This window comes from Anopheles merus, chromosome 2L (genome assembly GCF_017562075.2).
Source record: "Anopheles merus strain MAF chromosome 2L, AmerM5.1, whole genome shotgun sequence".
Lineage (NCBI taxonomy): Eukaryota > Metazoa > Arthropoda > Insecta > Diptera > Culicidae > Anopheles > Anopheles merus.
In genome coordinates, this window is record NC_054083.1 from 40,775,774 (window position 1) to 40,796,835 (window position 21,062).

General features: G+C 46.5%; 5 protein-coding genes across 10 annotated transcripts in view; 2 read left to right on the plus strand and 3 right to left on the minus strand.

Moving 5' to 3' along the window:
• Positions 1-300: 300 nt before the first annotated feature.
• On the minus strand, positions 301-1,366 carry LOC121592749 (density-regulated protein homolog). Its single transcript, XM_041914506.1, has 2 exons — positions 1,270-1,366; positions 301-1,202 (listed from the first exon to the last, which is right to left on the minus strand). The coding sequence occupies exon 2, from the start codon at positions 1,168-1,170 to the stop codon at positions 553-555; it is 618 nt and encodes a 205-aa protein (XP_041770440.1). The 5' UTR covers positions 1,171-1,202; positions 1,270-1,366; the 3' UTR covers positions 301-552.
• An 87-nt stretch (positions 1,367-1,453) lies between these two features.
• LOC121592751 (tRNA (guanine(37)-N1)-methyltransferase) lies at positions 1,454-3,424 on the minus strand. The gene is made up of 3 exons (XM_041914507.1): positions 1,984-3,424; positions 1,714-1,835; positions 1,454-1,650 (listed from the first exon to the last, which is right to left on the minus strand). The coding sequence occupies exons 1-3, from the start codon at positions 3,359-3,361 to the stop codon at positions 1,480-1,482; spliced, it is 1,671 nt and encodes a 556-aa protein (XP_041770441.1). The 5' UTR covers positions 3,362-3,424; the 3' UTR covers positions 1,454-1,479.
• LOC121592744 (protocadherin-like wing polarity protein stan) lies at positions 1,752-6,526 on the minus strand. Its single transcript, XM_041914495.1, has 5 exons — positions 6,354-6,526; positions 4,383-6,294; positions 3,991-4,301; positions 3,431-3,908; positions 1,752-1,875 (listed from the first exon to the last, which is right to left on the minus strand). Exons 1-4 carry the CDS (start codon positions 6,412-6,414, stop codon positions 3,733-3,735), a joined length of 2,460 nt encoding a protein of 819 aa, XP_041770429.1. The 5' UTR covers positions 6,415-6,526; the 3' UTR covers positions 1,752-1,875; positions 3,431-3,732.
• Positions 6,527-7,537: 1,011 nt separating this feature from the next.
• On the plus strand, positions 7,538-16,725 carry LOC121592746. 5 transcript variants are annotated; one of them, XM_041914499.1, is made up of 5 exons: positions 7,538-7,640; positions 12,595-12,934; positions 13,555-13,681; positions 13,758-14,090; positions 15,835-16,724. In XM_041914499.1, the coding sequence occupies exons 2-5, from the start codon at positions 12,636-12,638 to the stop codon at positions 16,543-16,545; spliced, it is 1,470 nt and encodes a 489-aa protein (XP_041770433.1). In that variant the 5' UTR covers positions 7,538-7,640; positions 12,595-12,635; the 3' UTR covers positions 16,546-16,724. The 5 variants fall into 5 exon arrangements, with proteins under 5 accessions (XP_041770433.1, XP_041770434.1, XP_041770432.1 ...); XM_041914500.1 differs by lacking the exon at positions 7,538-7,640 and adding an exon at positions 9,682-9,981 and having other exon boundaries at positions 15,835-16,725; XM_041914498.1 differs by lacking the exon at positions 7,538-7,640 and adding an exon at positions 9,682-9,965 and having other exon boundaries at positions 15,835-16,725.
• A 607-nt stretch (positions 16,726-17,332) lies between these two features.
• Positions 17,333-21,062, plus strand: part of LOC121592743 — a 37,042-nt gene continuing 33,312 nt past the window's right edge. For both annotated transcript variants that reach the window (XM_041914493.1, XM_041914494.1), the window contains exon 1: positions 17,333-18,045. The gene's annotated coding sequence lies outside the window, so the exon portion shown is untranslated. The remainder of the gene's footprint in view (positions 18,046-21,062) is intronic.

Below are 21,062 nucleotides of genomic sequence, written 5' to 3' on the forward strand. Positions count from 1 at the left end.
ACGGAGGGGATGGTATGGTTGTAAGGGATTACTACTAAAATAGTGCCCGTGGTGTTTTGAAGCCGACACGGCCACTTCTATTTAACTGCTAGTAAGAAGAGCACGTGGCACGTGGTCGTTACTGTTCGAAAGCCTTCATGAACGTTGTACCTGGATAGGAAGGGCAGTTCTTTTCTTCCAAACCTTAGACAATTTGTCGCGTGTAGCGCACGTAACGTATTTCAATTCCCTTCGGAGTGTCGCTCGTTTTACATCGGTCCATCGTCATTTCGGAAACGTGTTTCCTAATTTAAAAATCTATTTCCATTGTAAAAGCGCATGGCTCTGTGTTTATTTTACATGTAAATGACTTTACGCGCCGTTCCGTTCCTTTCCGTTACTACGCAGCAAATTACAGTAGCAATTTGCCCTCAGTACAGTAAGCTTCCTGCGTGAAAGATTCGAACCACAGTATCACCATCTGCAACAGCCAAGTAGTGTTTGTTGTTGTTGTTGTTGCGGCGAGTTGTTGCCTGAAAGCCTTGCCGCTCTCCCCGGGAGCACAGCATCGCCCTAGCGCTTCTGATCGCCCAGATCGTCGATGAAATCCTCATCAATTTCGGGCCACTTTTCCGGGATGATGTCAAACAGCTCGTCCTTAACGTCGCCCTGAATCACTATTTCGTCGTCCCCGGTGACGGACGAGCCGCACGCAAACTTGGTGCCGAAAAACTTGGCCGCCAGCTTGAGATCGATATCGAACGTCGCCAGACCGGTCACCACCGTGACGGACTTCCGCTTGCCCCGTGCCGACCGGGACAGCGTTATCTTCTTCGGGACGTCGTCCTTCGCCTTTTTCGTTTTCATCATGCCCTTGCCGCCGCGCTTCTGGGGTTTCTTCGCGTCGTCCGCGCCATCCCCGGCCGGCTCACCGGCAGCGTTCGAGGTGGCACCTGCGCCGGTGCCACCCTTATCGCCACCACCGCCGCCGCCACCCGTCGCACCCATCTTCATGCGCTCGAACTCATCCGGCAGATGCTTTTCCAGCCACTGTTTGCATTTTTCGTAGTCCGGGTAGTACTCGCAGTACTCGAGCGGCATGGAGCAGTTGCCACAGTACGCTACCGTTAACGGATAGGTTACACCTTCCTTCGGTCCGATGATTAGCCGTTCGGGAATTTCGGACGCCATGGCTGTGCTAGAGTTGCGCGTGTGAAAGGAACCTGGAAACGATGGTTCGGGGGACAATTTTCGTAAGAAACGGACGGGAAATTGGGCTGCGTGTCTTACCTTTTGCTTTGCTGCAAGCGCGTACTCGCCGAACGAGGTGGAATATATTTATTGTTTACGTTGAACTGTCACTGCTCTGTCAGTCTGTCGTTTCAATTACAGTAGAGTCTCCGCTGCCCAATCAGAAACGTTCAAATTCATATTGGATTTTTCTTTCCGATTCATTAGCACATGGCAATCGGGGTTTCGCTTTCTATAACTGATTTATTTCTACATCTGCATTTCGTTCAGATCGGCTTCGATCTTTTTTGTATCCGGTTTGCTTTTGTTCTTTGCCGGAAGAGGTTTCGGTGCGGGTTTAGCAGCCTTCTTCGACACGATTTGAGCGTGCAGATCCTCAAATTTTTTATCCACCTTTTCGCGCTTGTCGTTGACCTGGATCTGAAAGTTAAATGAAGCCGTGATAAGTTTTCCATTTATTCACGTTCAGGATGCCTACATTACCTTTTTAAGGTTGCTCGAAACTTCCTTCGTTTTTTTCAGGTTGCCCTTTTTGGCCTGTGATACCGAGAACACAGTTTTCGCTTTCTTCGCCAACTGCTTTCGCTGGTCCTTCATCTTGTTCGCTTTCTTGGCCATACTGTCCCGGATTGTTCTAGCGGTTGCCTTCGGATGTGGGTGATGTGAAACGAAAAAAGAAAAAAATAAATCAGATTCAAACGTTCTAGGGAACTTACATTCACTCGGTCGGTTTATTATTGTCGTTTGAATTACATGGTCGCTTGGCCTCTTCCGATTGCGGCGAGTCCTCCTCTTCATGCTGTCGTTTTTTAACCGCAGTGCGACCTAACAGTAAATCTTCCGTAAGGTAAAAACTAACACGCATCATGTCCTTGTTAGGGGCCACATTGCGCACGAAGGCAATTTCTTTTAGCTTATCCGCCACATCCGTCCCAAGCCAATGTTCTACGAGCTCGCGTGCGATCTGCTTCTTATCTTCGATCCCTTTCGCAAAGCAGTACACATGCACGAGCGGTTGTTTGCGTAGGACAACATCCTCGCCTTTTAGCAACCCTGGAAAGTGTACCAAATGCTCCACCGCCATCGCCGGTAGGTTCATGGTAATGTGAATGTCTCCTTCCATACCCTCATCTGTACACTTTTCCAGCAGAGCTTGTTTGACCTCGTGCTTAATAAAATCGACCGCATCTTTGTTGTGGCACGTCACGTGTTTGGACACTTTGTTCAATGCACAATTGTTCACCAACGCTTGGTACGAGTCGGGGTTGAGATCGTTTGCCAGCACCTTACATCCTCGGCGTGCTGCCGGCACGGTGAACGGGCCAACGCCGGCGTAAAGATCGAACAGAGTGTCGGTTTTGGCGAGCATCTTCACTATCTTCTCGTGCTCGGTAGAAAGTCGAGGGTTCCAGTACACTTTGGAAAAGTCAAACTCAAACAGACATCCATTCTCCTTCACCGATACGCGATAGTCGGGCTCTCCGCAGAGCAGTTCCATCTGGAAGTTCCGGTAGGTGTTATCGATCGAGAGCGATTTGTTCACCACCGTCCGACAGTCCGCTATTTTGTCACAAATCACCTGCCCAATCAATTCCTTGTACGGCAGCAGGTGATCCTTCAGGTTCAGATGAATAATGTGGCCAATTTTGCTAAACGATGAAAGTGCTTCCTTGTCGGCCGGCAGAACGGCTTTGAAAATTTCATCATACTTCCAATTCTCATACTTCAGTTGAATTTCCTCCCAAACCAGCGCCTCGCTGCCGATGTCTAACTTTTCCAGGTTCAGTTCAGCTAAATCTTCCCACTTCTGTACGGCCAGCGGGTGGAGGGTGATTTTGTACTCTTCCGTTATTACCGGCTTGTAGCGTTCCATTTTCAGCAGGTACTTCTTGATAGCCCGACAGATATCGTTCAGATTTTTGTCCTTAGGCACAAGCAGATGAGGCACTTTGATGGTTTTGGAGAAAGCTGAACGGTCCAGTTGCTTCATTCCCCGCACAGTTGCCGGAGGATGCAGATCCGGACAGAGCATGTTCTTGAAGTAATGCCTGAGACGTGCAAGCAAAGAGCGATGCGTCGTTTGGAGCCCGGAGTGCGGAAAGAACGTGAGCGCCTTCGTTGTAATAATCATTCGCACTCAACAGCACGGAGTCGAAATCACTTTAAGCTAATTAAATTGCAACAAACGCGAAATAGTTACCTTTTTTTTGGGTTCGATTGGAGCGGAAAACAAACCACGCTGTCTGTTGTTTACCTTTTCGACTGTTTGACGTTTGACATTGGACGTGCCTCTTAGGTAGTTAGATAACCCACCGCTAGATGGCACTGCGAGCATTAATTCGTTTTATTTAAAACTACCGTTTTTAGTCTGGGGGCCCATGAGAGCGGCAAATCAAAGATGTTTTACATTTAAATGTACATGGTAATACCAATGTTTTGTACTACACAAGCTTATCTGATAACAGTGCAATCAGTCATGATCTACCAAATCAAGATTAATCCCTAGCTTGTGGGGTATTTGTCGAACACTTCAATTCGTTCCACATGATCGCTAAACTTGATGCTCTTCTTACGATCCTGCTGAGTGGGTGGCTTAGGTTCCGTCTTTTCATTCTCCTGCTCGGTATCTTCCACAATAGCCAACAGATCACTGAGTGAGCGTGCATTGGTTATAGGGTCTGCGAAAGAAAGGTTAAAGCAAACACAAGCAAAGAATGTAAATACCAAACTAAACTAAAGGATCATTCCATCTGCTCTTACGTGTACCACCATTTTCCACCGGTGGTGTGCTTGACGGTGCTTTATGATCATGCTGCACTATTATTGAATCGGAAATGTTCGACGATCGTGAAAGCGAGGATGTCGAAGAATTGTTCGCTCGTCGTATTTTGTTTCGATAGTAGAGTGCTGCCGCTCCCATGGCAACCACTAGTGTGCCAAAAAATGCAGCAACTATAATGTAAGGATAGATCGCAGTTGTATCGGATTCGACGATCTTCGGTTGTGCAGCGTATAAGTCATTTAACTTTGTGAAAGTCATAGTTAAATTGGCGTCCATGGACTTGAAAGCTCTGTGAAATAGGAGTGAAATAGAAAAAAATCATTTAACTATACTTTGAATTCTTTGCTCATAATTGGCCCGCATTTCATACCCTATAAGATCTTCATAGGGCAGCAGTCGATCCTTTTTAAAAGCATACACGATCGCTGTTGTGCTGTATTGTTCGTTTGTCGAGCGTCGCTTTACTTTCAACTCCTCTCCATCAACCGAGAACACATTTCGAACCGTTTCCATTTGAATGCCCTCCTTAAGGCTGATCTCATTCAACAAGCTTTCAAATGTTTTTGGATCAATATTCTTCACTGTCAGCACCACCAACTGTTCATCGGTAGCTTTACGAACGCGAATTTTCACTTTTGATACATTTCCATCCTCAGCTCCGTCACGATCAGTCGCGATTATTTCCAGCGAGACACTTTCTTCGCTGCCAAGCGCTGATTTTAGTGGGAAAATCACACCAGTTCGTGGATCGATATCGAAGTAATCGTTTGCTGCCAGCGAGTACCGAATAACAGCGTTGAGTCCTTCGTCCAGATCACTCGCCTCGACTTGAAGCAATCGGTCGGGAAGCATTTTCCGTGCAAGGTAAACTGTTGGAAACGCAAACTGCGCATCGTTGGGCGGGAAGCTAAACACAGGGCTGTTGTCATTTACATCATCCACGATGATATTGAGGTGCGTTAGATCAGTCGAAAACTCAATATCTCTCATCGGTCCTGAACGGTTCCAGTTGGTATGCGATTCTAGTTCCGTTTTAGTCGTCGATGGGACTGGACAAGCTAGTTTAAGCACAATCCAAAATTGAGGAAAATCCAAACCACTAAACAGATCTTTATCTTCTCGATCGAATGCTTTCGAGGATAGCGAAGGTATGGTTGCGTCTTGTATGAAGAAATAATCACCAGGCGTTTGAGATTGTATGCTGTAGGTGCAACTCTCTATCGCGAGAGGAAATATGTCCCGATGTTCGGACATCTCGTTCAAATGCAACACACTCAACACTTTGTCTACCGTTGTGGTGGGCACTTCCGGAAGGCTTTCCGGTGGAATATGGACTAATACCACACAGGAAGTCGCTTGTAACTGACTACGTTTAGCAACGGCGACAACATTGAGTATTGGTTTCGCTTTTGGAATGTCCCCTAGATCGATCACTTTCAAATCCATCCCAGTATTATTCTCCCACACCGTTTGAGTGAAGTATTGAGCATCCGTACCTTGCAAGCTGTACTGTACATCGTGCGTTTCGGTGCCGGGAATTAACTCCACCCGAAGAAGTAGATCCTTTGCGATGGTGGTGTTAATGAACGTTTCCTTAAACACGGGAGGATCATCGTACACGATGGAAAGATCCGGATCGATAACAACACTAACTTGGGTCGATTTTTGAGGCACTCCAGCATCAGTGGCCGTGACGGTAAGTTCCAGCCTGTTGGGCATCTTTAACACCTGCTCCTTCAGCCGCAAGATTGCTTTGAACTGTTTCGGATCATTCGGCACGGTGTGACTCTCTACAAGCATGTAATCGTTCTCAGTCACACTGAACGTAACAGCATTGTTTATCAAATCAATGTCCCGCGCCATTATTCCTGCTCCGTTCGCAATGAACGGCGTAACGTCAAAGTGTTTTGGTAGTGGCAGCGGAACTACGGCTTCGTACGCATCCTGCAGAAACCTCGGCGCATGATTGTTGGCCAGCTTTAGATTGTGTCGATAGAGTCCATTCTTTGTGACGGTGGTGCACTGATAGGAAACTTGAAGTATTATCACTGTTTGTATCTCGCGCTCTTCGTACTGTGCGAAGGCCGCCGTAGTGAGAAATTGCAGGTCCGTTCCGACGATGCGTGCTTCGAGGTAGCTGGGTTGTTGCACTACGGTGGCCGATCGTACGTTCTCTACGGGGAAGCTTGCAATCACGCTACCCGGTGGAGTTGTGAGATCTAACAGCTCGGGATGGGTGTAACTCGCAAAGTTGAACGATGGGGAGTAGCATTCTGCGGACACTGGGAAAGAAGATATTGGTATTATTGATCATGATTCTTCCACCTGCACTTGCTCTTACCTTGCGTTGCGTAGAGATGCAACCAAACGGTTATCACAGACAAGAAGAGTAACATCTTCATCTCGTGTGCTCTTTGCGTAAAATATATTAAAAACCAAACCAGTACCTTACTACATTGGAATCAAACTGGGGCTAACCCCCTGGTGTCGAACTAAACAACCCGTCAGCTCTGAATGCTGTGATCGAAGAACAAAAGCATCTACTATTCGTAGGGCGTTCGAGTGGCACTATCTTATCGTGATTTATCAAGTGGTTGAGGTGGTTGTTGTTTTTTTCTAATAAGGTGAAAGTATTACTCCTCCTAGAAGACTCATCATTTGCTTGACCGGGGCTAGAAACCTGGTGCCTTTTTTGTGCTATTTGCTAATTGAGTTATCTTGTCGAAGGTATGTTTTGATAAAAGAATGCCTAATACTCGGGGAAGTTTGCACTTTGAAATCTTTGATTACAACTGCAATAAAGCTGCAAATGACGCGATACATTCTTAACTATACATTGTAGCTGTGCAATAATAAAATGATCCATGAATAGTACCACTTTTCATTCATAAGAAAAAATCTATAAGATTTGTATAAAAAAGTGGCAAAAATTGTTTAAAATAAATGAATAAATTATAAAATTGTGAAACATAGTGCACAATACCGGGCTAGAAGATTGATTTATTAGTGTTGATGATGTGCAATCAAAACTTCTGACTCAAAGATTCTGACTTGTTCGACATAGATCATACCAACTTTTTCAAAAACAAAACAAATACAGAAAAGATAAGATAACAAAAAGCAGTAACCCTGTATCATTCATAAACACAACCATACAGTACAACAAACATACAAGCGAAATAGTACAGTGGAGTGTGTGATAATTATTATCGTTCACACTAGCAAACAGTGCACAATGGGAGAAAAGATGAGTTTTTGTATGTAATTACTATTAAAAAAAAGTGAAATAAATGATACTTGCGAATTAAAAGGATTCTATTATTTACTATTAACACACGGAATTAAATGTATTAAGTGATTTTAAATAATATTTTACTGTGTCTAAATAGTTCAGAAATTAAAATGATAAAACACAATGTATAATAGAGTTAAATTTTTTGTACTCTGAAATTTAATTATTTTTTTTTGCCACCATCTAAAGCTCGTTGTCATGGCACACTGTTTTCCATCGTGAAGCCGGTTACAGCATGTTTGAGTGCTTCGTGTTTTGTCGTGTGCCGGCTAGCGACGCGAGCGGAACCGTTTTGTTTTGAAAGTGTGAAAAGTGTATTGTTATCGTGTGCAGAAGGTAAATCTGGCAGATTGTTTAAGTGTCTCTAAAGTTAGTTGGTTGGTTTCACTCAAAGTGTTAATGTGTAGAACGAAGAGTGTCATTTGTGGCTGGCAGAAGTGCACTAAAGATCATGAAATCTTGCCAATACCGTTCCCCGTTATCGCAAGATCGATAAACCGATGAGTAAACATCCACCACACGGGGCACCATTTCATCATCAGCTCATTTCAGTGACCACCGCCCCAAAGGTGTGTGTGTCTGTTGGTCCATTGGGGAGTGTTTTTTTTTGGTGTGTTATCAGCCGCAAAACCCACAAACCGCTGATGCGCCTGGGGTGTGTTGCTTGAGCAGTGATAAAAAAGCCTCAGACCAACGGTTGCTTCGGTGAGCATGGGAGGTAAACCAACATACCCACCACCCTGGGCTGGATGTGTTACGTGCATCATCATCCTGCGGGATGTACGGGAAAAATGTGCAACGAACACATCATCAGCAACAGCGCACAGCTCGGTGTGGCTCCTGCGAAAGGTTGAGGTTTTAAAAATAGCCAGTCCGTTGGCTCCAGTGGGGTCGGATCCACGGCTGACGTCGACCGAACATCATGTGGCTTGTCGTGTGCTCTGTAAACACACGAAACTCCTCCTCCCCGCTCACCCATTCTCCTCCACAAACACGCGGAACTAGCATCGAAAATGGCGTGAGAACTGAAATGGAGGCGCATATGGAGAGCATTTATATTTCATCAACAACCGGCGGCGACGCCAGCATGCTGCATGCGCTTGAGGGGAGGAGTATTTTAGAGGCTGTTACTACTGTTGGGCCAAAGGCAGAATTTGAAAGTGATGACAGAAACATTACATCGTTACAGTTTGTTTGTGCGTCAGACGAGTGTGACAGATTAAAATTTCAGTACTTTGTGTTTACTGTGGCTCCAGGTGACGTTTGCATAATGATAAGGATCCAGCCAGGTACTTAAGTGGTGTGACTCAATAGAGGAAGGCCCTTTGAAGAGCGAACCAAGCCAGTCTGTCATGTCGAAAGCATGAACTCGACCAGTGCGTCATTGTGGTTTGGCTTTGTTGTGCATTAGCAGTGGAAGGAGAAGAGTCTTTTGCCTGTGATGACCTTAACCGGCCAGCTAAATGGGTGCTTTCAGGATCGGTTAGGATTTAATCATGGAAACAAAGCCCGTCAATCCCTCACAGACACAGGATTGACACTGGTCAGCAAGCCACACTGTACGTCATAACGGTCGTATCGGGCCTGCATCTGCTGCCTTTGGACGGTGATGGGTTTATTTTTAGCATCCCCATTTGCTCTCTTTCTCTCTCGTGCAGAATGGACGAATGGACAGGATGGACAGGATAACGAAAAAAGGGGAGAAACAGAAAAAGCGTATTTGCCGATGTTTTACGGCCGATTCCTTTCGATTACTTGGCTATAAATACAAAACCGTCTTTCGTCTCCATACTCTGTGATGATGGTGCTTTTGCGAAGGGGGGATTGGTGGGACTTTTTTCCCTCAGACTTCTTCTCCCTGCTCCCACAAAGCAAACACATTAGACAATCACTGTGGGCAATCGCTGGGCAGCAGATGATAAGAAGCGATAAAGAGCGTTTCTTGGGATGTATTAGCAACGCCCATCGATATCGGAACGGAACAAGATTGACGATAAGTGAAGAGAGCGAAATAAACGATTCCACCTCATGACATCATCGTTCACAGCAATGGAAAAGCTTTTGGAAAAGGTGTGATGTTTCTAATGTTTGATCGTGGGGATTCAAAGTTGGAGATAATCGAACCTAAAAGCTATTGCAAAAGCTGTACATTTTGAAAACATAAAAAATAACACAATGTTATAACGATAGTCCCCTATGCTTCTTCAAATCTTCCAACAGTTCGTAAGCATCCCTTACACAGAATCAAAGCTCTCTCTCGCAACAATCTCTCTAGACCGGCGGTTGATTGCTTCTCTCGTGGGTCTGCCTCTCTCTCTCTCAAACACACACACAGTGCAAACATTTCCGCGGCAAACGTGACGGCCGGTTCCACTAAACGCCTCTCAGTGTCAGTCGGTCGTTTAGTACGCACGTAAACACTGACGGCGCACCGTCACGGTTCACGCAACTCCGGTATCACCTTTGCGCGAACGAACAAACGCACGCACGTTGTGTGTGTGTGTGTGAGTGTGAGTGTTTTGCCCTTGCACGGGGCAGTGGCTTTGGATGAGCGAATTGTTGTTATAATCCTGCGTCTGCCACCGTGCTTCAATTGGATAATCGTTCCAATTCCTTGCCCGCCGGCTGGATGCCATCTTTATGCGAACAGTGATACGCTTAGTACGTTGCTTTCTTGGTTGGTATTTCCTACTGTAACGTGCAGGCAGTGAACAAAGATAAGCGCCAATTGGAAGCTCAGGGTTTGATGTGTGTCTGTGTCTGTGTGTGCGAAAATCAGCTGTCGACGTTACTGCAAATGGAATGCAAATTTCAATATTAAATTCATCGCACCTCGGCCCTGGGTGTGTGTGTCATATGCAAGGTGTAGATGGAGTAACGTGAATGAGCACTTACTGTACTGTGCAGTGATAAGAGAGCAAAAAACCACACGCTCGTCGCGTCGAGTACTGCAAGCAAACGAATGGCCAAGGACGACCGTCACTGTAGCACCGTGATATAATAGAAAAGTGTACTAAACACCAATAAACGGCAATTGAAGTGGCCAAGAAGTGTGGAGTGTCAAAATCGGCGCTGACCTCTTTAGTCGCATGCAAAAAAAGAAAAGAGCGGCACCCAACCCATTCGGTCGGTGTCTGATGCATTTGCGTCTCGAGCCAGCCAAGAGACACGGGAACAATATATATCGACGTCGAGTGTGTTTGTGTCTGTGTGTATGGGTGTATGTTCCGACTCATTGGTGTGCCGATTGGTGGAGGAAGGTTGTTTTGCGTTCTTAAATGGAGTCAATTAATTATTCATATACAGGCACGGGGTGGAGGTTCAAAAAAATGGATGAACTCATCTTGGGACGGTGACTGACTGCTGGACAACTGAGTAGAACGGGGAAGCGCCAAACGTGTTTGTGCTGTTGAAGCGCTGTAAGACTGCGTCATCTAAGCGTTAGAAGAATGGTATGCCTTCAATGGGAAAGCCTTCCGCAAGATAGAGACGGTATGACGGTAGTTTCCGCAAGATAGAGACGGTATGACAACCATTCTAATACCCTGACGATCGGTTCAAGTGAAACGTGATCACTTTGCATCGTGACTAGTGGCTAGATGCATTTCCAGATATCGACCAGCTTAGTGCTAGACAATGTGTAGATACATCCAAGCATCTAACGCTCGACAAGGCTCTCCAGCTGGCTGACGAATCGTACGATCATTCTCACACGATACACGAGGATCGGCAGACAAAAAAAAACAAGAAGCTGCGCTCCATTGCAAACACACAAATGTGGCGAGAGACAGAGAGAGTGTGAGAGACGTACTGGCAAAAAACGCATCCACACGACTTCCGTGCCGTGATGTTCAATTGTTTTGTGTGTTCGCTGAGTGCACTCGGCTCAATTAAACCGCGTCTTGACGCTCTGCTTTACCCGCTCGAGTTCTCGATGCTCTCTATCTCTGGGTTCGATCCTTTACAGAGCTTTGATGCGCAGGGTTGTCAGAGTGAGTTCAGAGGAGCAAAACGTTTAAGAAAAACGTTTATTTATTGAATTTTATCTCTATCCGACAATCAGTCACACTAACGATTGCTAGATTACAAGGATCTAATTTTTGAAAAAAAAAAAATCATTTTGTTGAACGACACGATCATTTGGACAACCCTGGCTGCGAAGCCACATTGACCCAGCAACTCAAAAACTCTCTTTGCGAAATTCGATCCAATTTAGCTCAAGTACATTTAGAGAAGCTGATCGTCGTAGTACCGAGTGTTCAAAAGACGTACGTAGCGTAGTGATTAGAAGCTGACAGTTGCAAAAATTAGCACCGTGCGACTATTTTCCATTCTTTGATCGTTGCGCGCGCATGCTTCAGATCGCATCAAGAGCAAATATATCCAGACCAATCAGCCAGGGTGAGAGATTTGCAATGCCGTGTTACCCCACCAGATACGAGGTAAACAAGAGCGAAAATACGAGCTAAACAAGAGCGGCATTCGTGCGCCGTGCAATTGTGTAACCTTGCGGAGAAACGTGCCTTCAGGTGATACCCCGGTTGGTGATCGTGTAGTGTCGCGGTGCGAATTAGAAACTAAACCGTGACGTGCGGCTGACGATGGAGCCACAGCTTGTCGACGTTTATTAGCGCGTTGTTTGTTTTACCTGTGCTGGTGGCTTGGTGGTGGTGGTACTTCTGGAACAGCGCTAGGTGTGAGGAAGGTTGAAGAAACTTTGTTCGGTCAAGATTTGATAGTGCTGATAGTGGTGCTGCTGATCGATGGTGTTGAATGCTGCTGAACTGACGGTGCCGTCGTACGTTACTGCCGGGTGGGCTGGTGAAAGTAATAGGACAGCATGCTAAAAAGTAATTTTGGCATTCGCGCCAAATGTGACACGAACGATTGTGGAATGCTTTGTTTTGACGAAAGTGCTTAGCTAATAGGTTTAGCCAGTATGCACTGCAATGATCTCACTCGTCCAGTGACACATCTTCGAGGATCATTATTTGAATTTATAATCATTGTTCGAACCTCCACCCGACTACCTGTTTGAGTTCAAGGTGTTAAATCAATCTCCATTAATATGACTCATCGTTAACGTACATTCCCCGTCGTAACAGTGGCGCTTGTTGTCCCCGTGCTGGGCATGGTTGATCGTGGAGACAGGGCATATGAGCTCATAAGGTCTCAGTTAACCTCTCGGCAGCTTGTAAATGACATTCGCACGTGCACGTTGATGTTAATCCCCTAGTACGATCGAGCTCGGTACAAATGTTAATACCTACAATGTTCTGTATCTTTCCAGAGCACATACACCGCGCATCGTAGTTAAATGAGTGGTAAAAAATGAGCCGGCTTAACAATAATGGGCCGGTGGAGCCGGTGGTGGGATTTAGGCTTGCGCTCCATCCAAACTGTTCAAACGGTAACGACACGAACGAGACCGGCTCGTCCGCGCCCGAGCTACATGTGCATCTGATCGGCGCCCGCCACTTGCCGACCAGTTTCGGGCTGAAAAGTGTGGAAGGTTTCATGGTGAAGGTGAAGCTGTTCCCGGGCGCGATCAAGTTCGACTCCACCATCCAGAGCAATTCGTGGCCCGAGTTCAATGAAACGTTTCGATTTCCGCTAGTCACGACGCACAAGTAAGTGGCATTGTGTTTGAAGAAGTATCTGTATGGTTTCTTTTGCCTAGAAAGCTCAATAGATAGGATTTAAGACATTCAAAAATAATGATAATTCGCTTATAAACGGAAAATAATTAAAAAATAATAGTAATCACTTAGAATATTTCCTCAGAGTTCGTAGATTTGCTCTGTAAGAAACTTTGCTCTTACAGCGGTTTTTTTGTACAGCGGTACGAACACTGTCTTGTGCCAGGGGTGAGCAATCGATGGAAGCTTCCGTTGAAAAGAAACTTACGAAAGCTTCGCGCACGAGCTTTTCAGGGGTGAACAAATACAATTTTAATTATTTGATCATTCAATCAGAAGGTTTTGATAGCAAGTTGACAAGGAACGTTCGATTCAACAGTAACATAACAGATCTTAAAATGAGATTGAGGATCAATATTTAAAAAAGAAAGTTTTGCGCAATATACGTAAGAAAAGGTTATTAGTTTAAGATTTTTTGTATGATTAAAGGTAGTATCAGCGTGCCTCTTAAAATGCCTCTTAAAAGCGGCACTTAATATGATATTATTAAAATGTGAAACAGCACAATTTACCCATTAACTCCTTCTCTTTTTGTCACCCAAACCCGGCAGGTCTTCGTTTCGCGTGAAAAAGAACGATAAACAGAAGGACAACGCAACGCAATCGCTTCCGGAGAAGATTTTCAACGGGAACTTTGTCGTCTTTACCGTGTTCGCCCTGCTGGAGCTTCCACCGGGGGTAAGGCGTCAGCCGGCAGCATGTAATAATTAACTAATTTGCTAATAATACACCTTTCTCCTCCCTTCCGCTACAGTACACGTCGTCGCTCAAAAGCAAAACGATGACCTTCATCCGGCAGGGCAGCCAGCGGTTGAAGGATAAGCCGGTGATCGGGAAGCTGGTCAAGGATATCGAGCCGGCCACGGAGAGGAACGCTAACTTTGACCAGAAGCAAAACCTGAAGCGGCTTACCACGAGCGAAAGCCAGCGCAACATCGGCTCGGTAACGTACTTTCTCGATCCGAAGTGTTTCGTCGGCGGTGAAAAAACGGGCAACCGGAAGCATCCGCTCGACTTCGCCACCGAGGAGCTGTGGCTGCCGATCAAAGACATCACCGTCACACCGTCGGCAGAATCGCGTATCACCGTAAGTAAGCGTGGAATACTTTGCTGTTGTGTTACAGCGTGGTGCTCGATTACACGATTTTGCTTCAAGCCCGAGCAACAACTCTCGCTCTCTTTGCGCGGAAACAGTACAATGCATGCGTTAGGCATGCATTTATGGCCGGGCGGCGATCGGTGCTCCTTCACTATTTTGCTCCGAGCGCAAAATGGAAAGTGTGTCCAAAGCGATGGTTCTGCACGAAGTCGTTGAGCTTGAGCAGTGCAAATCACGATCAAATCATGATCGCCAGGTGCTCAAACGCCCGCGAGCTTCATCTGGTTAATTCGATTCGATTGGCAAACGATCGGAGGAGGCGCCTCGGGATCGATAACATAATCGGTACCGTTTTTTGCAGCCCCGAAGGAAGAGTAACGATTACTTCACACAGCTGTATCTTGACTTGGTGTGGTGGCGTTTGTGCGAAGTACACACCTTAACACATGTTATTTTTTTGACATTAAAAATGTGAATTCAAACAGGCTCGTTTCAAAGATACTGCAGGCGTACAAAAAATTGATATCTAGCAAACGGACCAGTCTAATTTGATGGTACGCGCGCGCGCCATAATTAGGTGTAAAGAAAGTTGCATAAGCAAGGATCACAATTACCGCGTGAGTTCCGTGCACAATTGGGGTGTGAGAGTGTTTCCCGTTTTGGCGGGTAAAATTGAAGCCTGGGAAAATGGCCCCAAATGGCGCCAACGCGTTTGAGGTTCGATAATGAGCAGGAGCGATCGACAGCTGAAATTGATCTGTCGCTTACGGGGGTGGGGTAACGATTTTTTCTAGTGTTTTTAGAGCGTGTGTGGGAACGTTGTGATTTAACAGCTTGAATGTGTCGTAAAAAAGCTTTCGGCGATGCAAATTAGTTTCGATTCTTTTAAAGGATTAATTTAATTGAAGCAGTCACGCTCCACGTAATTTGCACTCAAACAACAAACCTGTCGAAGACACTCGCGTCTATGCTTCCGCGCAATCGCTTCGAAAAGCGCATTTCTAAGCACAACCGTACTGCAAATTTGAAATTAAGTTACACACCCGCTCCAACCACTAGGTTCAATCTTTGAGTTAATATCTTCCATCTTCACTCATTGTGTATTGTTCAAATCCGATTAAACGTGAAGAAAAACGTGCCTCGTTTGCTCGGTATGCAAGAGCTTCCGCAAACGACTTTGCACGTGGTAGCGCTTGGTAGTCAAAAGGGGGGGGAGGAAACAACCCAATAGAAAGTACAAGCAGGCTAAATAGTCCGACTCCACCGAAGAGAGTTTTTATTCAAAAACTTAAAAAAAGGTTAGCAACGAAGCGCCGGTCGAAACTGATCGTAATTAAATCTTAAAATGGCGCACTTTCAAATCGGTCGGTGGCAAGCGCTGACTCACATGGGTGCAGATTGCCGAAGCTGATTAATTAAATTAAAAACAAAAAAGTGTAAAATATAATGAATCTCAACCTGTAACGTTTTCAAACCGTGTGCAGAGTTAATGATAAGCAAAAACCGAAAGCCCCATTCAGACGATAATTAAACCGTGCATGGTGGCTTAACCTTAATGCTATGCCGGTACACACCGGCAAAGGAGAAAACTATTTAAATATATTTAAAAACAATGCAAAATCATGCCCTATTTAACGAACGAAACCACAACGCTCGGAGCCAGCGTATCAGCGGTACACATTAAAGCCCTCTCGTTTTTGTCTACCCTCTTTCTCTGCTTCCACTCCTGCAGGTTCAAAGCAGCCCCCGGGGCCAGGTGGAGGTGACGCTGCAGCTGTGCGATTACACCGAGGTGCACATCGACGCAAAGAGTTCGTCCCGGGAGGACTGCAGCTTCAACATCGACGGACCGTACTCGTCCCCACCGACCTCGCCGCTGTCCTGCTCGTCCGGCAGCCCGGCCCCGTTCGAGATGCGGCGCGGCTACTCCAACGGGTCGCCCGTGCCCGTCTCGAACGCGCACAAGAATCGCTTCAGCTTTGACGTGCGCAAGATCGTGCGGAGCGTCAAGAACAAGGACAAAAACCACAAGGGCCTGTGCCTGAAGATCTCGGTCGCGAAGATGCGCTGCGGCATCAAGGTGAAGGAGGAGTTTGAGTCGGTCGCGGAAAAGGTCTACCTGAAGACGACCGTGCTGGAGCATCAGATACTGGCGGCGAGCTGGAAGTCGGACCCGTTCCGGCCGGCCCTGTCGAGCCGCTGGAACGTGGACGACTGTACGGTGGTGGTGCCGCTCTGCGGCGAGGCGGGGTTGGACAATCTTTCGATTAAAGTGGCGCTGGCGGCGAAGAGCAAGGTGGGCAAAAAGACGCGCCTGGGGACGGTGTTTTTGGGCCCGAAGGCGCGCCAATCCAACCCGGCCATGGAGGACCAGTGGCGCAAGATGATCATGTACAAGGGATCGCCGATATCGGTTTGGCACAGCTTCGAGCAGGACGGTTGAACGGGGGAATGTGGGGGGGGGGGGGTGAGATGGGAATTGCGGCCATGTGTTGTAAATATATAGCACGGGATGATGATACTTTTATCTGTACGAATTATGAATTTGGAATAAATATTTATTGCGTGTCTTTTAGAAGAGAAAATGTTAAGCCTTCTCAGCTTTGATTTATTTTCCAAAATTTGGGTTAAATAAAAATAAAATAAAATAAAAATAATAATTTGATAATGTAAGCAGATTGAAGTAAAATAAAAGATACATTTAACCCTTAAAGCCTAGTTTGGGTAGCAATCTCTGAAGATCGAATCCGATGGGATCAGCTACATCTCATTCTCATTTTACAACAACTCTCAATTTTCTCTCTCGTGTGCCTCTTTCCTGTGTTACCGGTTTAGTAGCTAAGAGAGTAAAAAACTCCACGAGTTAACCCTTGTGTCTCCGTACCACGTGGTAAGCATAACACAGTATTTACAAAATAGTATGTTTAAACATAAAATACAACTAATAAAATGATCCTGAGCTTTTTCTTTGGGCTAATTGTTCTTCAAAGTCGTCTGCAAATAGTTAACAACAGTTCCAAGTTTCCAAAAAGAGGAACAATTTCCAATTCAAAAACGACTACCATCGCCGATCTCTCCCCCTCACACAAGGGTTGTAAACAGAGATCGTGCTCACGATCTCGGTGCTCACCTAACATCATCCCTTCCCCATTTATGCTCGCTCGGTGCTTGCGCGAGGGAACGCGTATCTCACCCCCGAGTTTGTTTTTCGAGTTCATCTCATTCCGCCGCTATCAACAGCACGAGCAGCACGAGGGTCGCCGTTCGTTCGAGTTCACGCTGAGGTGCGTAGTCCGTGCCAGTGTTACAAGCGCTCTGGTTCCCGGTAGCGACGGACGTACGTGAACGATTCGAGCGAAAAAAGAACAACTCATCTGTAATAGTGCCCTTTTCATCGTAGTACACATTGAGTTGGGGTGCAGTTTCGGGCCTCGGTCCGTGTTGCGAAACACGTCCTAACGAACCCCATTCCGTCAGAAGGAAAACGGTTCTAGTGAAAAGTGCTCCAGTATTACCTGGCCAACGCGATTGGCAGTAGATTTGATAACGAATTGACGAAAAAGGCGTCCGTGTTTGTGTGTGGTTTTGTGTGTATGAGTGAATGCTTAAGTTTTGTGGAATTTGTTTGTGCATTAGGTAATGTCCACGGGTAACTAATTGGTAGTCGCGCTTGCAATCGGGAAAGAAATTGGGGTGCAGCGTCACGAGTGTGACAATTTTGTAGAATTGTGTTTTATTGCATACCGGTGGTGTGCCGGTGGCCTACTGATAGAGCGCATACGTGAGGCTCTATCTCCCGATAAGTGTGTACCTGCATGCGGTTGGATAATCTCAGCACCGAAGGTGGCCAAGGTGTGCAAACAGTAGTGTAGCGCCTATCACCACACATCTTCTGGGTCATCGTGGCCTCATTGCAGCATTCTCCCAGGAAAACCATTTGATTGTAAGTATTGGCAAGAACTCGGCCGGGAAGCTGAACATACACACAGACATACTATTGATTTAGCTAAGTTGCCAGTGCTCGTCTCGTGAGTTGTACAAAGTGCAAAATTCCTCGCCCACAGCATACTGAGTAGTGGAGAACTACGGCCGTGTGTGACAAATTGTGTCCGCATGACGAACTCCCGCGTGTGCTCCTCGGGCCTCTGACAGCAATTTCTCAAGCCCAGTAATGAACAGCCAGCCCTCGGGCTAGTTCGTACCCTTTCGGGAAAAGACGACGGTGTCTCCCTGGTTACCCGCGGGCAGGAGGAGTCAGCACTGCACTGCTGACAGCGAAAATTGGCACCGCCAATTAGATGGCCAAATTAATTTCGGTCAACTGTCGTACAGCGTGTCGTAGTGCGTCCGTCATGTCTGTCTGTCGGTCGGTGCGGGAGAAAAACGTAGCCAGTTTTATGGCTGCTCGTAGCCGACGGTGCATAGGGGTGTGCAAACCGGGAGTTTAGCAGATTGCACAGTGTTTCACCGTTTCAGTCGATTTATGTTGTTGCTTTTGCTTCCTGATTCCTGCGCAGTTTTGTGACAGAGGAGGCTGGTAGCTGTAGAGTGGCAGCAATAATTAGAGTTGCGTAGCGAGTGGTTCGGTGCTGGTCTTTGGAAGCGTCTTCTGGGATTTTGCTGGAGAAGATCGTGTTTTGTGAATCATGTTAGCAGCTTCCAGCAATCTTTTGGAGTGAAGATGTAGTACACTGTTTTGCATTTTTTTTTTCATGCGCACTCATTAGGATACACTTGTGAACACTGGTACTTGTAGTAAAAGAAACATATTCACCAGCCTATTGCTAATTTTCCGAGAACTAATTGAGAGTTTTGCCTTTGCCATAAAAAAGAACCCTCCATTAACAACATTTTATTGGTGAAACTGCGCATACGCTTGAGCCGGGGGGAAGCTTTCGCGAGTGTTACGCAGACGATGCGCACCAGCCCATCGATTCCCCGTATCGCACCGGTTTATGCAACCGAATGGCATCCCGGTGGCATTCATTGAAGCGTGCCGGAGCTATTTATTCTCGGAGCATTCGCGCCCAGAAACCGGCCAACATACTGGAAACACATGTACCTATATTCTATGGGCCTGTCGGGAGAGCACGGAAGGAAGTAGATCTTCTTGGAGTGCTTTTCGATGGTTTTCTACTTGATGCGCGCGCTACTACCATGTGATCGGCGGTTCGCACACGCCCCGGGGATCGCGTCCGCGAGTGGCGTGTGCGTGTGTGTGCCGGAGCGCGCCCTGCGTAGCCTATTTATTGGGCAAACAAATCAAGCACATGCTAACCAGTATGCTAAACGTTGATTCGATAGGCCGGCATTCGCAAAATAGCACAACAAACAAGGAATCACAACAGAGAGAGAGAGAAAAAAAGAGAATCTGTTTAACAAATTTGTCTTCTGTGACACAGTCCAACGGTGGGGAAAGATTTAAAAAGAAAATCGCATCGTCGAACCGTGGCATGTGTCTGGCATGTGATGATGTGTTTAAAAAAAGAAGGTCCCTCATCTTCATTTTGGACAGCGTAACAAACTCATCCACCCTGGCAAGGGGAAAAAAAGCAACTTTACCGCGAGCAAAACCGCGTACGATCATTGAACCGCGATCAAATTCTATGGAACCGTCAGCGCTCGTCTAGCGGTGTGTGTCATTGGGCGTTTGTGCATGTGTTGTTGTTGTTGTTGTTGTTGTTGTTGCTTCAGCTCAGCCATTGTGGAGCGCAATCAGAATTAGACCCTGACGGCTAGACGATAAATATTTTCGGCCCGTTTCGCTCGCTGCATGTACCCCGCCTAAGGCCCCGTAGGACCCCGAAGCATTTGTTGCTGTCATCGGATGCGAGCCATAAAGATTGCCATTCCGGGGTTTTGGTGCAGTAAATTATGTTGTTAGGTGCGGACCCGGGAGCGTCGGAGGCGCAAGTCGCGTATGACATGCCGTGCAGCTATGGAGGTCAATGTCTAAAGTTTCAAACAAACTAACCGCACAGATACACGGACGCACACACAGAGGAATAAAAGAATGAACTGTTACGTCGAACAGCGGAGGTTCGTTGCCTAACGCACAAGTAGAACCTTTTTTGATAGGGGAATAGCCGCGGACGCTGAACCAATCTGAGATCATAATCTACTTGAGGCTTCTTAAAGTGTGTTTGTATAGGGATTTCCCTATCATCTTGAAACGAAATGTTGTTGTGAATATATATCAATACAAACAGTGTCCTCCAGTGAAACTGTGCAGGCAGCCACACTATACACCACATTTGCTTGCATTGCTCGATCGTACCCGCTCTCATCCACGTAGCAGCAACAACAAAAAACAAGGGGGGAAATGCATTGGAAAGTGCACGTAAAACCTTTTAACCATCGCTCAGCTCCACTCTAGAGGGCTTCGGTTTTCGATTGCTCAGCCTCTTAACGGACACAAACGAGCACGATGATGGTACGTCGGGTGTAAATCCATCTTAGCACAACCGTTCCCGTGCGGCCGATAATCGACCGGCACCGGCAAGGGTTCTTCCTGAAAGGTAAAGCAATGCTTAAAGTGCATCGGCTGCCCGTTTGCCGAATGGGTCTTCCCTGATCGGACGGGCAAACAAGTTGTTTCTTGGGATGCGATAAGTCGCCGAGCGGGAAGCGGGAATCGGTCCAGCAAAGGGAGAACGACACGTTTAACGAAAATACCAATCAAGGGGAAGGCACACACACGCAAGATGATGGAAAATATTGAAGGAAATACATCATGCGCACGGGCACGAAAAAGCAAAGACCAACAACTGTGCTCCAGAGCTCTCGACGGACGAGCAGCGCAAAAAAAGGAACGTCTAGGTGCATTCTGTGAATGGGGAGCTGAATCGTTGATGAATGAATGAATCAACCTCCGCCAGTCTCTTTGGATTGAGGTTTCCCGATGATCTTCGGGGGAAGAAAGGGCTGTGCTGAAAGGGAGAAAAAGTGGCAAAACCGGAA

What these genes read in the sequence shown, in the direction of transcription:
- LOC121592751 (XM_041914507.1), bottom strand. Translation starts at nt 3,361, where the DNA reads ATGATTATTACAACGAAGGCGCTCACGTTCTTTCCGCACTCCGGGCTC. An exon ending in GGAAGAGGCCAAGCGACCAT is followed by an intron (nt 1,836 to 1,983) that starts GTAATTCAAACG and finishes TGGCCAAGAAAG; the next exon opens with CGAACAAGATGAAGGACCAG. An exon ending in TTTCGAGCAACCTTAAAAAG is followed by an intron (nt 1,651 to 1,713) that starts GTAATGTAGGCA and finishes TTTAACTTTCAG; the next exon opens with ATCCAGGTCAACGACAAGCG.
- LOC121592744 (XM_041914495.1), bottom strand. Translation starts at nt 6,414, where the DNA reads ATGAAGATGTTACTCTTCTTGTCTGTGATAACCGTTTGGTTGCATCTC. An exon ending in CCCTATGAAGATCTTATAGG is followed by an intron (nt 4,302 to 4,382) that starts GTATGAAATGCG and finishes CCTATTTCACAG; the next exon opens with AGCTTTCAAGTCCATGGACG. An exon ending in GGTGGAAAATGGTGGTACAC is followed by an intron (nt 3,909 to 3,990) that starts GTAAGAGCAGAT and finishes TTTCTTTCGCAG; the next exon opens with ACCCTATAACCAATGCACGC.
- LOC121592749 (XM_041914506.1), bottom strand. Translation starts at nt 1,170, where the DNA reads ATGGCGTCCGAAATTCCCGAACGGCTAATCATCGGACCGAAGGAAGGT.
- LOC121592746 (XM_041914499.1), top strand. Translation starts at nt 12,636, where the DNA reads ATGAGCCGGCTTAACAATAATGGGCCGGTGGAGCCGGTGGTGGGATTT. An exon ending in CCGCTAGTCACGACGCACAA is followed by an intron (nt 12,935 to 13,554) that starts GTAAGTGGCATT and finishes CAAACCCGGCAG; the next exon opens with GTCTTCGTTTCGCGTGAAAA. An exon ending in TGCTGGAGCTTCCACCGGGG is followed by an intron (nt 13,682 to 13,757) that starts GTAAGGCGTCAG and finishes CTTCCGCTACAG; the next exon opens with TACACGTCGTCGCTCAAAAG.